Below are 19,111 nucleotides of genomic sequence, written 5' to 3' on the forward strand. Positions count from 1 at the left end.
GAAGAACCTTGGGGACCCACCCACCCAGGGTCCCACAGGAAACAGGACACATCCCTCTCCAGGAAGGAGTATAAGGTGAGACTGTTCTCTGTTCGAAGGGAACTGTAGGGTTTGGCCAGAATCTAGGAAATGGGTCCATGCAGGGGAGTCCAAGATTAGGGTGGTTGTAGTTTGGGGCTTGGCGTGGTGAGTGTTTTGTACACATTTGTTGGATGAATGAAAGCGCCCTGCACCAAGAGCCAGAGGCCTTTGGTCGGAGCTTGGCTCTGCTGCCTCTTGCCTGGGTCCCTAGATAAAGCAACTGATGTCTCTGAGCCTCAGTTTCCTCATCTGTAAAATGGGATCACAAAATCACTTCACACAGTTGACCGTGAGGGTCGTATGAGCTACTGTACGTCCGCCTTAGCACAGGGCATCCGTTCATGGGTACAGTCACTGTGGCTGTTCATCAAGGTCACTAGCAAAGCTCACAGATTTCCCGGGAGCCCAGCTCACAGCTGAAAGGGAGCCCCTTGCCCCTCACTTAAGACCCCCGTTCTGGCTGCCTAGGCTCTGGGTGGTCACATGCTTTCCCACCACTACTAGTGCCCCAGACGGATCCCTGCCTGCTTGGCCTCGTATGTGCGTCCTGCCGTGGAGTTTGTGACTTCCTCATCCTCCAGGAGCTCTGTCCTTCCAGCCTTAAGATAGCATGTAGCCAGGCCTATGGCCCTGGCCTCCTTGACCTTGGGTACCGGGAGGATGCTGGCAGAGCTGCTGCCCCTGTGACCCCTGTACTGGCTGCCTGTGGAAAGATCCAGAAACACAAGCATCTCTGATAGGGGCATGGCAGTGTCTGCTTGCCTTCTGTCCCCATCTCTGTTTGACAACCGCATCAGCTTCTGGAGTAGAAGAGAAAAAGGATGAGTCTTTCCCTGCCTGATACTTTGTCTGGCAGGAAGGAGGAACAGCCTCTGAACCTTGAGGTTTAACTGGGCAGGCTTTCCAAACACTTGCACATGGGGCCCTGCATGCAACCCAGGAGCCAGACATGCACAAAGCATGGTGGGTTTGAGCTCTGCTCTGTCCTTTTGTGAGTGACCAAGCCTGCCAAGGCAGGAGACATGAGATGCAGGTTCCATCCCTGGGTCGGGAAGATCCCCGGGAGGAGGGTATGGCAACCCACTCCAGTATTCTTGCCTGGAGAATCCCATGGTCAGAGGAGCCTGGTAGGCTACAGTCCATAGGGTCACAAAGAGTCGGACACGACTGAAGAGACTTGGCACGCACGCATACGAATACAAGCAGGTTGGCCCCCTTCTGTTCTTTTTCTGAGTTTATAGCACATCTGAGCCCAGGCCTGGGAGTCAGGCCCCCCAGCGAGGGTTTTTATCCCCATTTCTGCTATGTGGCCTTGGGCAAGGCCCATGCCTGAGCCTCAGGGTCATTCTTTCTCTAAAGAAGGGCAAAATCAGGGCACCCAGTTTAGGCCACAGAGCCTGAAGTTCAGACCAGGAATGAGGTTAAGTGCTTGCTTCCACCTCCCATACTCCTCAACCCCTCTTTTCCTGGTCTGTGCACCCTGAGGCTTGGGCTGCAGCTTGGGGGTGGGGGGGGGAGGAGAAGATAACAGGAGTGGAGTAAGAGGGTTTACTGGCTCCTTCCTTGTCCTGAGATGTCTGTGGCTAGCTGTCCAGGAACAGTTGGGAGCCCAGAACTGTCTGGGGAGGAAAGTGGGGAGCATAGAGATCCCCCCGACAAGATCTGAGTCCTACATGGGGCCATGGGTGGTCTCAGATTAACAGCTGAGGGCCTGAGCCCACCAGGGTGAGGAAGTAGCAGCCTGTAACCGTCCATCATGGGTTCATTCTGCCCTCAGTTTTGAGTGACCCCGAGCAGTGGAAAGTCTTTTTTTTTTTTTTTTAATTTTCTAAAATTTTAAAATTTTGAAATATTTTTTATGTGAACCATTTTAAAGTCTTTATTGAATTTTTTGCAATATTGCTGCTCTTGTATTTCATGTTTTGGTTTTTTGAGCACAGAGTGTGGGGGATCTTAGGACTTCCCAAGTGGCCCTAGTGGTGAAAAACCTGCCTGCCAGTGCAGGAGATGTGAGATGCAGGTTTGATCCCTGGGTTGGGTAGATCCCCTGGAGGAGGGCACGGACAACCCACTCCATATTCTTGCGTGGAGAAGCCCGTGGACAGAGGAGCCTGGCGGGCTACAGTCCATGGGGTCACAAAGAGTTGGAAACAGCTGAAGTGACTTAGCTAAGTGAGACCTTAGCTCTCTGACCAGAGATAGAACCTGCACCTCCTGCATTGGAAGGCGAAGTCTTAATCACTGGGCCACCAGAGAAGTCCTCTGTAACTTTTTTTTGGCTGGGGGACCACACCGTGGGGCTTGTAGGATCTGTTTCCCCACCAGGGACTGAACCTGGGCCCTGTCAGTGAAAGGCCATAATCCTAACCACTAGGACACCAGGGAACTCCCTATAACTCTATTTATTTACTTATTTATTTGGGGTGGAAAGCCTTCTGAGGAGGCACTGTCCTGAGCTTTCCATCCCTAGAATCTTCCAGAGGGGTTGGCAGAGGAGGGGATACCCACACGGCCCAGGAGCCATGAGACCCGCCTCAAGCCCCACTCCCAGCCTCACCTGCCTCAGTTTACCCATCCGTCAGCTGGCACCAGCCCCCTCCCAGACCGCGCTCTGGGGGGCCGCCGAGGGTCCAGCCCCCCACCCCCTCCCTGGACCCGAGCCCTAACCACCACTTCTGTCCTGTCTCCACAGGCTCCCCCCTGCACAAGCAGGCTTCGGGCCCCCCGGCTGCGGCCCCCGCTGCCCCCGAGAAGCCCGGCGCCAAGGCGGCCGAGGTGGGCGACGAGTTCGCCGGGGACTTCGTGGTGGGCGAGCGCGTGTGGGTGAACGGCGTGAAGCCGGGCGTGGTGCAATACCTGGGGGAGACGCAGTTCGCGCCGGGCCAGTGGGCGGGCGTGGTGCTGGACGAGCCGGTGGGCAAGAACGACGGCGCGGTGGGCGGCGTGCGCTACTTCGAGTGCCCGGCCCTGCAGGGCATCTTCACGCGGCCCTCCAAGCTCACGCGGCAGCCCGCGGCCGAGGGCTCGGGCAGCGACGCCCACTCGGTCGAGTCGCTGACCGCCCAGAACTTGTCGCTGCACTCGGGCACCGCCACGCCGCCGCTCACCAGCCGCGTCATCCCCCTGCGGGAGAGCGTCCTCAACAGCTCGGTCAAGACCGGCAACGAGTCCGGCTCCAACCTCTCGGACAGTGGCTCTGTGAAACGCGGCGACAAGGACCTGCGCCTCGGAGACCGCGTGCTGGTGAGTCCCTGCCCCCACCCCCACCCCACCCCACGTGGGCGAGCTGGAGTCCCCGCCCTGGGCAGGGACCGGGACCCTCGGGGCTCGGGTGGGATTCATGCTGGGGCACCCACACCTGGTCAGAACCACAGAGGGACGAGCAAGACAAGGGAAGTGGGGGCCCTGGAGACTGTTGCTGTGTGACCCTGGGCAAGTGTCTTAACCTTTCTGGGCCTGTAGCTAGTTTTTTAAGGAGCCTCCATAGGGTTCTCTATAATAGTTGTACAATTTACATTCTGTGGATTGTCTTTTCATTTTGTTTATGGTTTCCTTTGCTGTGCAAAAGCTTGTAAGTTTAATTAGATCCCATTTGTTTATTTATTTATTTATTTTTCTGTTGTTCTAGAAGGTGGATCAAAAAAGATCTTGCTGTGATTTATGTCAAAAAGTGTTCTGCCTGTGTTTTCCTTTAAGAATTTTATAGTGTCCAACCTTACATTAGTAATCCAGTTTGAGTTTATCTTTGTGATTGGTGTTAGGGAGTGTTCTAATTTCGTTCTTTTACATGTAGCTGTTCAGTTTTCCCAGCACCACTTATTGAAGACTGCCCTCTCTCCATTGTACATTCTTGCTTCCTTTATCGTAGATTAGATGACCACAGATGCGTGGGTTTATCTCTGGGCTTTCTATCATGTTCTATGGATCTATATTTCTGTTTTGTGCCACTACCGTATTGTCTAGATTAGTATAACTTTGTCATAGTCTGAAGTCAGGGAACCTGATTTCCTCCAGCTTCGTTTTTCTTTCTCAAGATTGCTTTGGCTATTCGAGGTCTTTGGGGAACACAGAGAATTTTTAGGGCAGCAAAACTATTCTGTAAGATACTGTAATGGGGGGTACGTGTCATATATTTTTTGGGAATTCCCAGGCAATCCAGTGATTGGGACGTCACTCTTTCACTGCCGAGGGCCCCGGTTTGATCCCTGTTTGGAGAACTAAGATCCTGCAAGCCGCATGACGTGGTCCAAAAAAAAAAAAAAATATATATATATATATATATACATATAAAGATCATCCCATAATTATAAAAGGATCTGCCTCAGGTGGCTTCTGAGAGAAACATTGATTGCTTTTCTGCTTTCCCTGCAGCTGCCTGTGGACCTGGTTGCCCTGGGTTTTCCAGCTCTGTGTCTTACCATCTTTTCTCCTGTTCTCTTTGCCTTTGAGAGCTTAATACCTTTAAAAAAAAGTCGCTTCACTGTCTTTCTAGTGCAAATTGAAGAAAGGCTGAAAATAAATGTGTGTGCTTATCTACCACGTTTGTGTTAGTCGCCCAGTTATGTCTGGGTGTTATGCGGCTCCATAGACTGTAGCTCACCAGGCTCTGTCCATGAAATTCTCCAGGCAAGAATGCTGGAGTGGGTAGCCGTTCCCTTCTCCAGGGGATCTTCCTGACCCAAGGATCAAACCTGGGACTTCCTGCGTTGCAGGCAGATTCTTTGCCATCTGAGCCACCAGGGAAGCCCCTACCATATTTATGTGAACCAAAATAGGACTTTCTAAAGGTTACCTTCTCTGACACCCCTAAGTATGCCTCAGGTGTGTACCCTCAAAGGAACCAGCTCCATGATTAGAACTCACTTCATTCCCACCATTTCTTAAGGACCAGCTATGCACCAGACACATTGAAGATGTGAATTCTAAACTTCGCAACTCAGGACTTCTCTGGCGGCCTAATGGTTAAGATTTGGTGCTTTCACTGGCTTGGCCTGGTTTCAACCCCTGGTCAAGGAACTAAGATCCTGCAAATTTTTTTTTCAGATAGGCAAAGGCTCAAATATTTTATTTCCTCTTGCACCTCTTCTTAGAAAGCAGTGGAAGGCTCTACCAAAATAAGTGAATAAACCAAGAAAACAGAAGATATTGCATCCAAGAAATGGGAAATCCAGCCCAGGAGGGAAGAAGAGGGACTCCTCAGGGCGATGGTGCCAGCTGGCCCTGGAGTGGTGGCCACGCAGCAGAGGGACTCCCAGCTGCAGGAGAGTCTCCTCCAGAAAGAATCTGATAGGGTTTTCAATGGCTCTACACATCTTGGCAGGAGATTTTAGAGGGCTGAGAGAGTTTGGGGTTAACCTAGTGTGAAAACCTAACAAACAATCATAGAAGACAGTTGTTATCTGTAGAGAAAATTGGTCATGGGAAGGAAAAGTTTCTGTATCCACCCATCCGTGTCTGTGACTAGTGTTTACCTAAGTCCCAGCACCGTCAGCCTGGAGTCTGATCAAATGAAGCCGTTGATGTGTGGGAAGAGTGGAGAGCCAGTAGGGGTGGGTTCAGCCTCCCCTTCCTTGATGGGAAGTCAATGGATATCACCCCAAACTGAAAAATTGACAAGTAGCAACATAAGCATGTCAACTAGAAATATGCAGTCAACACCAAAAACTTCATCATAAAGAGTTAAAGTGTTTCTGGGGAGAGAGAGGTGGAGAAATTCCTGGAGCTTTTTAAGGCTTTGAAAGTATTTGACTCTTTATGTATACGTGTGTGTTAGTCGCTCAGTCGTGTCCAACTCTTTGTGACCCCATGAACTGTAGCTCACCAGGCTCCTCTGTCCATGGGATTTCCCAGCCAAGAATACTGGGGTAGGTTGCTATTTCCTTCTCCGGGGGATCTTCCCCACCCAGGGATCGAACCCAGGTCTCTCACATTGCAGGCAGAGTCTTTACCCTCTGAGCCACCAGGGAAGCCCCGTTATGTATATATGTAAACTTAACTAAAAGTTTTTTAAACCATTTTTTACGGTAATATTCCGGATTACTGGCCTGGTCTATGAGTTTTTTTAACTGTGGTAAAATACACATAACAGGCAGGTGGGATGAACTGGGAGATCGGGGTTGACATATACACTATACATTGCTATGTATGAAATCGAAAACTGAGACCCTACTGTGCAGCACAGGGAACTCTACTCAGTGCTCTGTGCTGACCTAAATGGGGAGGAAATCCAAAACAGAGGAGATATATGTATGTGTATAGCTGACTCACTTTGCTGTACAGCAGAAATTAACACCACATTGAAAAGCAGCTGTACTCCAGTAAAAATTAATTTAAAAATAAAAAAAATAAAATACACATAACATTTACCTTCTTAACCATTTTTGAGTACAATTCAGTGACGTTAATAGATTCATGTTGTTGTAGTACAACAGATCTCTTTTATCTTGTGAAACTGAAACTCATTCCCATTAAACAATAACCCCATTTCCCCTTCCACCCAGCTCCTGGCAACCCCCATTCAAGCCATTTTTTAAGGATAACATTTATTGAGCTCTTGTATGTACCAGACACTGCACAAACAGTACTTAATCCTCACCAGAGCCCTTTTGACAGATGAAGCAGGGCTAAAGCTCAGAGAGGTTAGGTAACTGGCCCAAGCTCACACAGCTTGTAAGTGGCAGCGTTTGAATACAAGTCTGTCTTTCTGACTCCAGAGCTCTCGCCCAGGACAGCCTGGGGAAGCGCTGGTTATACCCGTATCCCTCCCTGCTGTCCTTGAGCTCCCTCCATCTCTCCTAAACCTTGCATACTGGAAGGAAGGGGTGGGATGAGCCTGGGCGCCTGGGTACCTGTGCCATCTCTGCTCTTCCCACTGCATCCTCTGGACCCGAGTCTCTCTGTGTGCCAACAGGTTGGTGGGACGAAGACTGGCGTGGTGCGGTATGTGGGGGAGACAGACTTTGCCAAGGGCGAGTGGTGTGGCGTGGAACTGGACGAGCCCCTTGGGAAGAACGATGGGGCGGTGGCGGGCACCAGGTATGGTGGGCTTCCCCTGGGCAGGAGAAGAGGGGCGTCCTCTTCTGGGATGGGTGCAGGGGACGGGTTGGGGCATCTAAGGATGCCAGTGTTGAGCATCTGGTGTCTGTGCCTGATACCATGTATAGGTGCTGCCATAGCAGCTCATGGAAACAGGTGGTGGGACTGTCACTCCCATTTCACAGATGAGATAACCAAGGCCAGAGAGGTCATTTCTCAAGATCACGCAGAGTCACGAGCAAGTGCTAGGAGAGTCATCTGTCCCTGTGTCCCTTTCCCCATGCCACCTTGGCTAAGTGCAGTGGGAGTACCAGAAAAGGAGAGGCAGTGGTCCCTGCCTTCTGGGAGGTGCCCTGGGGGACGCAGGAAATAATCAGTGCTTGGTGCTCTACAGTCAAGGTTAGGCTCACAGCTAGGTCCCAGGTTTCTCAGCATCTCTCATGAAAGGGAATTGACTGTCAGGAATTCTCGATCGACAGGGTCTAAGGCTGTTCCTGGGCCCATTGGGGATGGGAAGGGTGATGTGATGAGTGAGCAGTGTCACGGGTGTGGGGCTAAGGGGAGGTGGCCCGCGAGCCTGTTTTTATCCCTGGGCTGGATTCTGTGCTCCAAGTGAGGCTGGGACAGCTCTGAGAAGGAAGGTCTGCTAGGCTGGGGGTCAGCCTGAACAAAGACCTGAATGCAGGAAGTGGCGGGATGGTGTGGCAGTTTCATGGTGAGCCGGAAACTGTGCAGGACTAGTTCCCGGTCCCGTGTGGAATCAGCTGCCAGAGAGGTTTTGAGAGAAGATGCTCCAGTTTCCATGACAACATTTGCCTTCCTGTTTTCAAGGCGAATGTTTCTCTCAACTTACTCTTGCATTCAGAATTCAGAGGAAGGTTGGTCAGCATCCCCTACCTGACCCCTAAGGTGCTTCCTTCCCATTTCTGCTTCTCCATGCAGGGAGCTCCATGGGCAGAGAGCCTTGGCTCTGGGGGTGGTCCAGGGGCAGCCGTGAAAATAAGGCTGCAGATGTGGCTGGGGGCCTCTGGTGTGTGAGTGGAGCCAAAACATTGAGGACTTTGGCGTCCACTGGATCCACTCTCAACTTTGCCATTTAACCAGCTGTGTGACTCTGGCAAGTTCCTTAACCTCTTTGAGCCCACGTCTCATTTGTGAAAACTGGATTACAATAGAGTGGTTGGGGGATTGAAATGAGCATTTATGAAAAGGGACTGACATAGAGCAGGGGTTCATTGATTGTTATTCCCCCATTCCCCAGAAATATGTCCAATGGCTGTGCAGAATAGCATACCCTGCTCACCTCTGTTCCTTTTCTGGGAGTCCTGTCTATTGATCTTAGGGTACGGGTGATGGGTCCCCAAGGAGGAACCTCTCTGTCTTTGCTGGGCTCTGAAAAGGTGGGGAAGGCAGGCCAGGCTCCAGGCTGTGGGGAAGTAATGGCAGTGTGGTCTCTCCTGCCCCTCCAGGTACTTCCAGTGCCCACCCAAGTTTGGTCTCTTTGCACCCATCCACAAGGTGATCCGCATCGGCTTCCCGTCCACCAGCCCAGCCAAGGCCAAGAAGACCAAGCGTATGGCCATGGGTGTGTCGGCGCTGACCCACAGTCCCAGCAGCTCCTCCATCAGCTCTGTCAGCTCCGTGGCCTCCTCCGTGGGTGGCCGGCCCAGCCGCAGTGGCCTGGTGAGGATGGCGGACTGGGGAGGGCTACCCTGGTGTGTATATGGGGATGTGGAGGGTGGGGCCGTAGAGATTCAGGTGTCCTCTGACTTCCTCTGGCTCCAGGCATCTGTCAGTTTTGAGGGTTTTTTTTTTTTCTTTAAATATTTAATAGAAGTTTCTACAAAACAACATGGAAACTTGGTAACTTAGGCTCTTAAACTGAAATATACATTTCAGGTGCTAAGGTAGAAGTTTGGAGTTTTTGAACAAAGATGAAAGTGTAAGGATTTCCCTGGTGGACCAGTGGTTAAGAACCTGCCTGCCAATGCAGGGGACGTGGGTTCAATCCTTGGTCTGGGAACTAAGATCCCACAGGTCACAGGGCAATTAAATCCGTGAGCCATAACCACTGAGCCCACAGGCCACAGCTAGAGAGTAGCCCCCGACTCACCACAACTAGAGAAAGCCCATGTGCAGCAACCAAGTGTCCAGGTACCACAACCAGCACCACCAACAAAGAAATAATTTTTAAAAAGAAAGTGTACACTTTTGTAACAGAGAAATTGACCCATTTACATTTATTGTTATTTTTCTATTACTGAGGTGTCACTAGTCTAAAACCCTTTCTTAGGAATTAAAGAAGGTCATACAAATGCAGAGCAGGTAATACGGGTGGAGGGCAAGCAGTTTAGGAAGGCCGATAGCTCACCTGGGGTGAGGAGAGAAGGTGAGGTTGCCGTGCAGAGCTCTGTCTACACAGGCTTCCTCCTAATCCAGGAGAAGGTGGCCTAGGTGAGGAACCCCGCCATGAGGTGGGGAGGACCCCCAGGGGCTGTAACTTGCCTGGGAGCGGGGAGTTCCCTGGATCTCAAACGTCACGATTCCTTCCACATAAGTAGGCAGAGTGTCTAGGGCCCTAGGAAGGGGAGGAGCTGGACCCTAGAGTCCAGGCACTTGGGCCCCATGCCCCCGCAACCTGTGGGGTAACTGGGGGTTGTCTGGATGGAGCTCCACACCCCTGAGTCCCGCCTGCTCCGGCGCCTCTCTGCAGCTCACTGAGACCTCCTCGCGCTACGCCCGCAAGATCTCGGGCACCACGGCCTTGCAGGAGGCGCTGAAGGAGAAGCAGCAGCACATAGAGCAGCTGCTGGCTGAACGGGACCTGGAGCGGGCTGAGGTGGCCAAGGCCACGAGCCACATCTGCGAGGTGGAGAAGGAGATCGCCCTGCTCAAGGCGCAGCACGAGCAGGTGGGTGGGTGGGCTGGGGCGGTGGGGTCCCCAGCGGGGTACCAGCGGCCTCCTCGGGCCAGCCTTGTCCATCCCTCATGATTAGAGAGAACTCGGGGTGTGCAAAAGACACTGAGATGCGGTTTACCAACCTCCCCTGTCCTCCTGGTGATTTTCCTTCCAGTGGCAGGCCCACATTCCTCCAGAACCTGGGTACAGACTTCGTATCCTGCTTTTCCTTACTTCCCATAGCGTGAGCAGGGCTTCCCTGGTGGCTCAGACGGTAAAGAATCCGCCTGCAATGTGGGAGACCGGGGATCGATCCCAGGCTCAGCAAGATCCCCTGGAGAAGGGCATGGCAACCCACTCCAGTATTCTTGCCTGGAGAATCCCAAGGCCAGAGGAGCCTGGCGGGCTACAGTCCGTGGAGTCGCAAAGAGTCGGACCCGACTGAAGCGACTGACACACACAGCCCGAGCATTATTTCTAGGTCATGGAAAAGTCTTCCCTGTTTGAATGGCTGCATTGCCATCTATCACAGGCTGTGTCCTTACCCACGTGGCCTGTTCCCTGCTGGTGTTCACGTGGTTTTCCAGTTCCTCACTTTTTCTAAATAATTTCTAATACTAAATTTTCTTGGAGGTACAGATGTCCACATTTCAGATCATGTTTCTGAGCAGATTCCTGGGCTGGGTTTCAGGGAAGGAAGGTGTCACCCATCACCTCGATTCTGCCGCCGTCACGTGTCTCTTCTTCCCTGGCGCTTGTCCCCTACCTGGGAGCTCCCTCCTGGGCCCCTGTCCCCATTTGGAGCCCGGCTCCCTCTTCCCTTGGGCTCTGGAATTATTAAGGCCAAGCTCACGTATGTGCTGTGACAGGGGCATTCACAAGACAGAAGGTCTTATAGGCCCTCAAGGGCGGAGGGAGGGGGCAGGTGGACCTGAGATTCCTGCTGGGTGAGGCTGGCCCTCTTCCCTCACATCTAGACCCACAGTTCCTGCCTGAATGGGCTGGAGGGGGAGTAAGGATGGCTGGGATCCCAGGCCTGCCTCCTCGCATCTCCCCTGCCGCTCCCCATCCCTCCCCACCCCGACTCCCAGTCCTCCGGGAAGAGGCCGACCCTGTCCGGGCCCTCCGCTCGGGGCCCAGTATGTTGCAGAAGCAGAAGAAAAGCTGCAGAGGGCCCGGCTCCTGGTGGAAAGCGTGAGGAAAGAGAAGGTGGACCTGTCCAACCAGCTGGAGGAGGAGAGGAGGTGCGTGCCGCCCCGGGCCCCGTCCCGGGGGGACACTCCCAGAGCCTCGCTGAGGATGGCTCGGGACCAGCAGGCCCAAACCCCGCCTCCCCACCGTGTACTGGCTGTGTCCCCTGGGCTGGTGACACGAGCCCTGCAAGCCTCAGTCCTCCCATCTGCAAAGTGGGGTGATGACCCCCACCTCTGCAGGCTGTTGGGAGGACTTGCAAGATAACCCCAGTGACGCGCCCGACAACAGCGCTGAGCAACTGGGAGACACCATGTCTGTCACTGCTTTCCTTCCTGACGTGGGGTTCACTGTTCCTGCCCTGCCTGGCTTGTGCAGCATCATGAGGATGCCCAGGGAGGGCAGTTGGGGGGGACCTCTCACTAGGAAGACGTGTACCCCACGTGCCCACGCTGTGACCCAGTTCAGCACAGGGACTACCCGCCTCTGCTCTAGGCAGGTCCTCCCAGTGGAGCGTGCAGCCTGTGTCCTGAAGCTTCATTTCCATTTCACGTGTCAGGAAACTGAGGCTCAGAAGCAGCAGGAAAAGGCCACTGGAAACACCTTGCCCCTGGGGGTCAGCCCCCGGGCTGGGCGCTTCACCTGCACCGTCTCTCTGTCTTACTATTAACCCAGGGAGGTATTGCCCCCAGCTCACAGATGAGAAAACTGAGGCTCAGAGCAGGGAAGGGACTCGCTGAGGTCACTAGTCTTGTTAGTGGTGCCGCTGGCTCTTTGTGACCTGCCAGGGTGGTGAGTGGGGTTTGTGTTCCCTCCGTGTGGGGTCTCTGGGCTGACTTGGTCCTGGAGCACCTGGCGGGGTTCAGAGCCCACAAGGGCCAGGGTTTCCTTTGGCCCAGGAGCCTCTCTTTGTCTCCGAGCTGCTGACATACAGATTTCTGCAGCTGCTTCTGCTCCCCCTGTGCAGTAGGCAGCCCCCAGCCCCAGCCCCCCACCTCCCCCAACTTGGGTCTGCTCTTGGGCTTTCAGCCCAGGCATGTGCTCTAGGGGCTGTTGTTACTGTCTGACTGCGGGAGAGGAGGGCTTATTTATATCTGCCTGAGACCAACGGCAGGGCCCACACAACTGGTTCCCATGGCAACGCGCCTGATGCCAACAAACAAAAACAGATCCCTGAGACATCGTGGGAGTTGCATTCAGGAAGTCCTGGGTACAAGGGCCAGCATTGCCCGGCGCTTGCTGTGTGACCTTGGGCAGGTCACTGGCCCTTTCTGGGCCTCAGTTTCATCCTCTGTGTGCTGAGAGCCGTCAGGAGGCCCCAGGAGCAGCCGCTTTGTGACCTGTAACGTGCCTGTGTCTCTCCCCAGTGCTCTCTTGGGGGTGAGTGGGTGGGTGAGTGTACTTGAGGGTGGGCCCCACACCTGCAGCAGGGCACTGGGGGCCCTCCACATCAGGGAGCAGCCCAAGTGGTGGGGGCTGGAACCCTGGGCCCTGATTCTGAGCGGAGGGAGTGAGTGAGGATGGGGTCAGCAGGGGAAGAAGCCCACCCTCTGTCTTTCCCCATAGACTGTTTCATGCAGCCTATCTGCTCCCTGCTATGATGAAAACAGAGCTGATTCTGCTTCATTTACTATCCATTCTATCATTTATTCTGTCCATTCTATCATTTATTCTATCATTTATTCCCACAACCACCCTAGAGGGGCAAGATGCTGCATTAAACACAACTATTTTGCAGGAGAATAAAGGATTTATTACTTGCAGCAAGTAAGGAGAACACCGGGGATCTTTTCCTTAAGCAATGTCTTCTTTTTTAGAGAAGTCCATGTTCTCTGGGTAGAGCTTGGACCAGGAAGTTGGTAGGGCTGGGGGTTTCCAGGAGGCTCCGCCCCCACCAGCCATGAGGCTCCGCCCCCACAAGCCATGAGGCTCTGGGATAGTACCTTCTAGGTACTCTGAATGTGGACTCACAGCTTCTGGTGGCCTTGGCTCTCTCTGCCATTGCTGACTTGGCAAAGGCCACCCCCCTGGGTAGGAGTCACTTATGGGCTTCCCTGATGGCTCAGCGGGTAAAGAATCCACCTGCAATGCAGGAAACACGGGTTCAATGCCTGAGTCAGGAAGATCCCCTGGAGGAGGAAATGACAACCCACCCCAGTATTCTTGCCTGGAGAATCCCATGGACAGAGGAGCCTGGTGGGCTATAGTCCAGGGGGTCGCAAAGAGTCAGACACGACTGAGCAGGAGCACGGACGGACCCCTGTGGGTGAAGCCTGCTCAGCCCCCTCTCCCCCCCTGCAGGAAGGTGGAGGACCTGCAGTTCCGAGTGGAAGAGGAGTCCATCACCAAGGGAGACCTGGAGGTAATGGTCAAAGGCCCCCAAATTTCCCTCTAGGCTTGCACCCCAGGCTTAGCCCTCAAAGGGAAAATCATCATGAGGTCCAGGCAGCAACTCTGAGCCATGTGGGAGGGGGCCATGGGGACTGTGAGGTAGACAAACTGGGGAAGAGTCAAAGGTCATACCCTGGGAGCATGGGGAGGGGCCCGTCACGAGAGACTCGGGCATCAGAAGTCGAGTGGCTCAGCTCCAGGAGCCCCAGAGGGGCCACGCTTCCTGGTCAGCAGCTGGGTGGGATGGACCCAGGGAATCCACAGAGCTTGGCCTGAGGGCATGGTGGCTGGGCTCCCTGTCCCTTCTTTCTTGGCAGTATCCCTAAAGGTGTTCCCTGGGCCCTCCGTTCATCTTGAACTCCAGCTAAAACTTTGGCTGGGAATAGTTTGTGTTTGAGTCACAGAATTTATAGATGGGAAAACAGGCTCAGAAAGGCAGAAGGGACTCACCCAGTCGTGGCGCACCTCAGCAGCCACTGGGACCAGGACCCAGGACTCCTGACTCCCTAGTGTAGCCCATAAGGATGGCCAGTGATAGCACCTCTTCAAGTCACACCACCTGGCCAAGGGGTCTGGGCACCAGTGGAATTTCACTCCCCCTCTTCAATCCCACTCACCCTTTCTGAGCTGAGGGATGGAAGACACTCACATCAATTAATAAAGCACCTAAGGACCCCTGCCACCCAAGACAGACACCAGCCCTCCTCACCAAACCGTCTGGAGTCTACAGGGCTCACTAGGCTGCTCACAGTTGGGTGGGTAGGAATGCCTTTCTTCCATGACGCTCCCTGCTCCCTGGGAGGTGACAGAAAATGTGGACTCCCGGAGCCATCAGATGAGGCAGAGGGCAGTCAGCTCAGTCCCTCTCCACATTCCAGTCCTGACCCTAACTGGTCTTGGGCAGCCATTTCCTCTCCCTGGACCTCCATTTGCTCCTCTGTTAAATGAGGAGGTTGAACCAGGTCAGTGATTTCCCAGCTTAAGAATTCGTCACCCAGTAGGTGTGTTCAGACCCAGAACTCTGGACCCAAGTGCCCATACAGTAAGTCTGGGTGGGATCCAAGGGTGTGCATTTCTAATGAGTTGCCAGGTGATGCTGACCTGGGAACCACACTTTGGGAATCACTGCACTGGATCATTTCTGAGCTCTGATGGGAAACTACGGTTTCTGATTTTGTGAAAGAGCCGTGTCAAAACCCCTCTGACTTCCAGCGTTCAGCAAAATTGTACAAATGGCTGTCCTATCCCTGAATGACCCTGGCTGGGGAGGGATATGTGTGATCTAGGGTCACTGACGGCTGCCCCTGTTGGGACGGGTTTTGCTGCCTGAGCTTAAAGGATGGCTACTGGGGCACAACCTGGTGTCGGAACCCCAGCCTGGCGTCCGGTGTTCCAATATAAGTTTCTCGCTTAGCCAAGGGGCCAGTTATGTGGTTGACATTTAGCAAGCTCTTCTGTGGGGTGGCTGCGAAGGGTTTTGGGGGTGGAGGTCACTCCCGGGAAAAGCACCTGTGATTGCAAAGACATCTGGTAACTGCTAACTTCAGTCATCAAAGAGTAGGGGGTGGGCGGGCGGGTTACTAAAAGGCTGCAGGGAAATCTCACAGCACCAAAGGCAGACAGTTCAGAGAACTGGAAGGAGGAGCAGCATCAGAAACGGAGTCTCTTCCCCTCTTACTCGCCTCCCTCTTCTCATGATTCCTGGTCAGTCTGTCTGTCTCAGTGTGTCTGCAGATCTCTTGACACGTCTCCTCCCTTCTGCCCTGACATCCACCTGCCCGGCCCCGCCTAAGCTCCAGCACTTACTGCCTCCCAGCTGTCCTCTTGAGAGAATCTGATTGGCTAGCGAGGCTAGCCAATGGGCTGTCTCGCTTTGGATCGGGTGCCCACCCCAGATCCAATCAGCCCTGGCTGAGAGAGGAGGGGGTGGGGCAGACGGTGACGGACAGCTAGTTCAGTCCAAGGGCAGTGGAGTCCCATTGCTTCCGTTTCTGTTGTGACCATATTCATGGCAACCGGAAGGCACATGGACCCAAGTCCCTCTCATCCCCATCCACCTGAAAGTCAAAAATAAGCCCCCAGACACCTCCTCGAGCTCCTCCTAGGACCCCTCCAGCTATGTGACCCCATTTCTCTGCTTGTCGTCCCTCCCCCAACTGTGCGAGATGTCCCATGACAACCTCTCACCGCCTTTCTGACCTTGACTGTTGGCCTGTCCAGGGGCTCAGTCTCAGGCTTCACTTTGGCTGAGAGCATCCAGTCTGTGGCATTAAATGCTCTTTATAAGCCCACGATTTCCTTGGTCCTCCCCCAAACTCCGCACCAGCGTACCCACAGGACATCTCCACCAGGAGGAGCAAGTGACAGGCATTTGTAGCACCTTCTGGGGCTGCAGAAGGAAGAACTTTCACAATTCAGCAGCGGCTCCAGACAACATATATCGATGCTCTCACAGTGCTGGAGGTCAGAAGTCTGAAATCAAGGTATGGGCAGGGTCAATTCCATGCCTCTCTCTCAACTCTAGTAGGATTGGTGGCAGCCGCTGGTGTTCCTTGGCTTGTCATGGCATCCCTGCTTCCATGGTCACGTGACCTTCCTCCCCGTGTGTCCCTGTGTCTCTTCACGTGACCGTAAAAGGAAGTCATCAGGCCCACCTGAACCCAGGGTGACTTCATCATGACTGTTTACATGTACAAAGACAAGGTCACCTTCTGAGGTTCTGAAATAGACGGGAAATTTGGGGATTTATCATCCAGGGGGCTTGTGTTATTGTTCTGTTGATTAGATAGCATCTTGCTGTTATTTTTCATTGGCTTGCGAACACCCACTGTAATGGGAAGAGACGGAACTCAGAACCAGCTGTTTGTTGGGAACTGGCTGTGCAGCTCGAGGCCTGGAGGGAGATGAAAAGGGGTGATGACCTTCAGAGCCCCTTGTGCAGTTGGGGTAACTCTCTGCCGGCCCCTTGCCATTGATTGATAATACCAGGCCTCTGTTACCTGAAGGGCATCCCAAGGCAGAGGCTTTGTGCTTTGGAGTAGGGTAGACACTGTGCATGCAAGGAGAAGAGAAAAGAACAGTAGGTCAAGGGCTCAGGCCAGGCTTCACCTAGCCTCCAGGATTTGGATGGGGGCAGGGACACAGGGAGTCCCCAAGGCCGGAGCCTCCATCACTGCTCTGTGTTGTTACCAGTGTCTCCCCTCCGTGGAGTCAGGCTTGGTTTGGGGAAGGGCCCCAGTTCTGAAATCCAGACATCTGAGTTCTAGGCTTCACGCTGTCCCAGGTTGCTGGGTGATTCTGAGCCTGAGGTTGTCCTGCTGGCATGGCCTCTCTCTCCTGTGAGTTGGAGAGACAGCCGAGACACTGCGGGATGGGGTAGGTTCTAAAGTTGGTGTGTGAGACAAAAATTACATCCACTGTTACACCGCCCTGCGGATAACCGTGGTGGCTGCTGCTCCTCACACCCTGGGCAGTGTCCTTGGAGCAGAATAAAAGCCAGATTGTCCATCTCACTAAAATCTAGCCTTCAGAGGTGCTCTCCTGCCCCAAACTTCTAGGACTTAACTTAATTAAATTAAGCAAGCACCTCCCATGAGTTCCCCTGTGCCCACAGGGAGACCCCAACCCAGGGAACAGGAGGCTGAGAGTTTTGAAAGTGACAGGAAGGGGGCTTTTGCAGTGGTTGGGGTACCAAATGAAGTTGACCTTGAAATTGTGAAGCTAGAGGCTTTTTCTGGCCCTTGGGACCACCAGTGTGGTATTTGTGATCAGGCTCTGTCTAGTGCCTGGGGTTGCAAAGACTCAGACACAACTTAGCAACACTTTCACTTTTTTTTTTTTTTCAATTTAGTGTGGGTCCCAGGCAGGGTTGCCATGCCCACCATCTGGGGGAGAGAAGCAGGGGAGAACATGGCCTCTGCGAGGCTGGGGTTGAGTAACCATCTTTAGCCCTTAACTTTCTGAAAGAGACCAAGCATGGCTGTCTTTTAGCACTGCGCCATGCTGCCCTCTTGGGGAAGAGAGAGACACCTTTGTTCCTTTAGGAAAATTCACAGGAATAAGATTGGGAGCTGAAGGACATAAGGGCTCTATAGCTCTTGATGAACTGTGTGAGAGTTGCTGAGACGACTCTGTCAGTCTGCTCTGCCACCGTCTCCCTTGCTCGTGTTGGGTGTGTATTCTTGGGTTTTGCACAGCAGTGCTGTGGTGCTCAGCCTGCCTCCCCAGACTGCTGCTCAGGTCTGTGGTCACCTTGTCTCTCCTTGGTGATGTCGGGCTGAGCCGAAGGATGCAGCGAACCCTCTGGCTTCTCCCTGCTGAGAACTTGGGGTCCAGACCCTTCTGGATGCCCAGAGCCTTGAGCCTCCTGCTGCCCCCGCAGATCTGTTGGGATAAAATCGAAATGCCAGCCTGGATGCCCTGAGAATGTCGGGCTTTGTTAGCGTGTGAAGCGGGTGTTGTGAAGCTGGGACAAAAGCACCCTTGTGCTTTCGGGAGACCAGGCGTCCGCGGCGGGGGGCCCCGGGGAGTGGGCACCACTGGGGCCAGGTTCGGGGCAGGGCGATGGGAGACACAGCCTGGCCTCCACTTAGGAGGCTGGCCGGGGGAAATCATGATGGTGTGGGTGTATTTGAAATCCTTCCTTTCAGTTGGTTCAACCTTCAGGACAGGCCTGGGGACCAGGAGTCCTGGGGTCGTTTACTCATCCATCCATCCTGGGGTTTCCTGGGCGCCGGTTTCTGTGCCTAAAGTGAGAAACGGGCTCGGCTCCCTGATGCGAGGTGGGGAGTAGGCTGGGGCTCTTCCCCAGGAGCTGCGAAAGGAAGGGCCACGTGGGGGGTGACAGAAGGGACCCGGGTGCCCGTGGTTGCCCCATTCAGGGGCTGGCTTGGGCAAGGTTGCTGCAGCCTGTCCTCCGCCCTTAAACAGATCCGGCAGCGAGAGGCGGGCACCTCCGCAGACCTCCTCTCTTCCTTCCACCTGTTCTCCTGTCTTGCGCACAGAAGATGACCTGCTTCTCTCTCTCTCTCTTTTTTCTCTCTTTCTCCGGCTTCCTCTCGCCTGTGCTCCTCTCTCCTGTCCCCACCTCGCCACCCGCCCCGGGTGGACAGACCCAGACGCAGCTGGAGCACGCGCGCATCGGGGAGCTGGAGCAAAACCTGCTACTGGAGAAAGCGCAGGCCGAGCGGCTGCTCCGAGAACTAGCCGACAACCGGGTAACCGCCGCTGCCAGCGCTTCGGCCCGCCAACGCCCCTGTCAGCGTCCCCGTTTTATTATTTTCTCTCTCTGGCTGCTCTCCTCCCAGTTTTGTTGGGTTTTTGTTTCTCCGTTTTGCATCCCTTCTAGGAGGGCAGTGCCGGTTTAGGAACGTGCTTTTGCGCTCCTCCGCCGTGTGATGTTGGTTGGAGGAGGGGGAGGTCTTGGTTCTCCCGGACTTTGGGCCCCAGCTCGTGGTCCTACTGCCTGAGGAAGGTCCTTTGAGAGCCTCTCCCACTGCCCCACCCGTGCCTTGT

The 19,111-nt window shown here is 54.0% G+C and overlaps 1 protein-coding gene across 2 annotated transcripts in view; it reads left to right on the top strand.

The window, feature by feature from the left end:
* The window catches only part of CLIP2 (CAP-Gly domain containing linker protein 2), a 75,158-nt gene that overhangs the window by 36,438 nt on the left and 19,609 nt on the right, over positions 1 to 19,111 (top strand). Inside the window, exons 3-9 of one of the 2 annotated variants that reach the window (XM_086374587.1) lie at positions 2,774 to 3,324; positions 6,992 to 7,116; positions 8,586 to 8,799; positions 9,830 to 10,027; positions 11,156 to 11,259; positions 13,508 to 13,568; positions 18,709 to 18,813. In XM_086374587.1, coding sequence (XP_086230713.1) covers positions 2,774 to 3,324; positions 6,992 to 7,116; positions 8,586 to 8,799; positions 9,830 to 10,027; positions 11,156 to 11,259; positions 13,508 to 13,568; positions 18,709 to 18,813 — 1,358 coding nt within the window. The remainder of the gene's footprint in view (positions 1 to 2,773; positions 3,325 to 6,991; positions 7,117 to 8,585; positions 8,800 to 9,829; positions 10,028 to 11,155; positions 11,260 to 13,507; positions 13,569 to 18,708; positions 18,814 to 19,111) is intronic. The other variant, XM_086374586.1, reaches the window with a different exon arrangement.

Source organism: Bos grunniens, chromosome 25 (genome assembly GCF_055505025.1).
Source record: "Bos grunniens cultivar Pamir isolate PY7600 chromosome 25, Bosgru_T2T1.0, whole genome shotgun sequence".
Classification (NCBI taxonomy): Eukaryota; Metazoa; Chordata; class Mammalia; order Artiodactyla; family Bovidae; genus Bos; species Bos grunniens.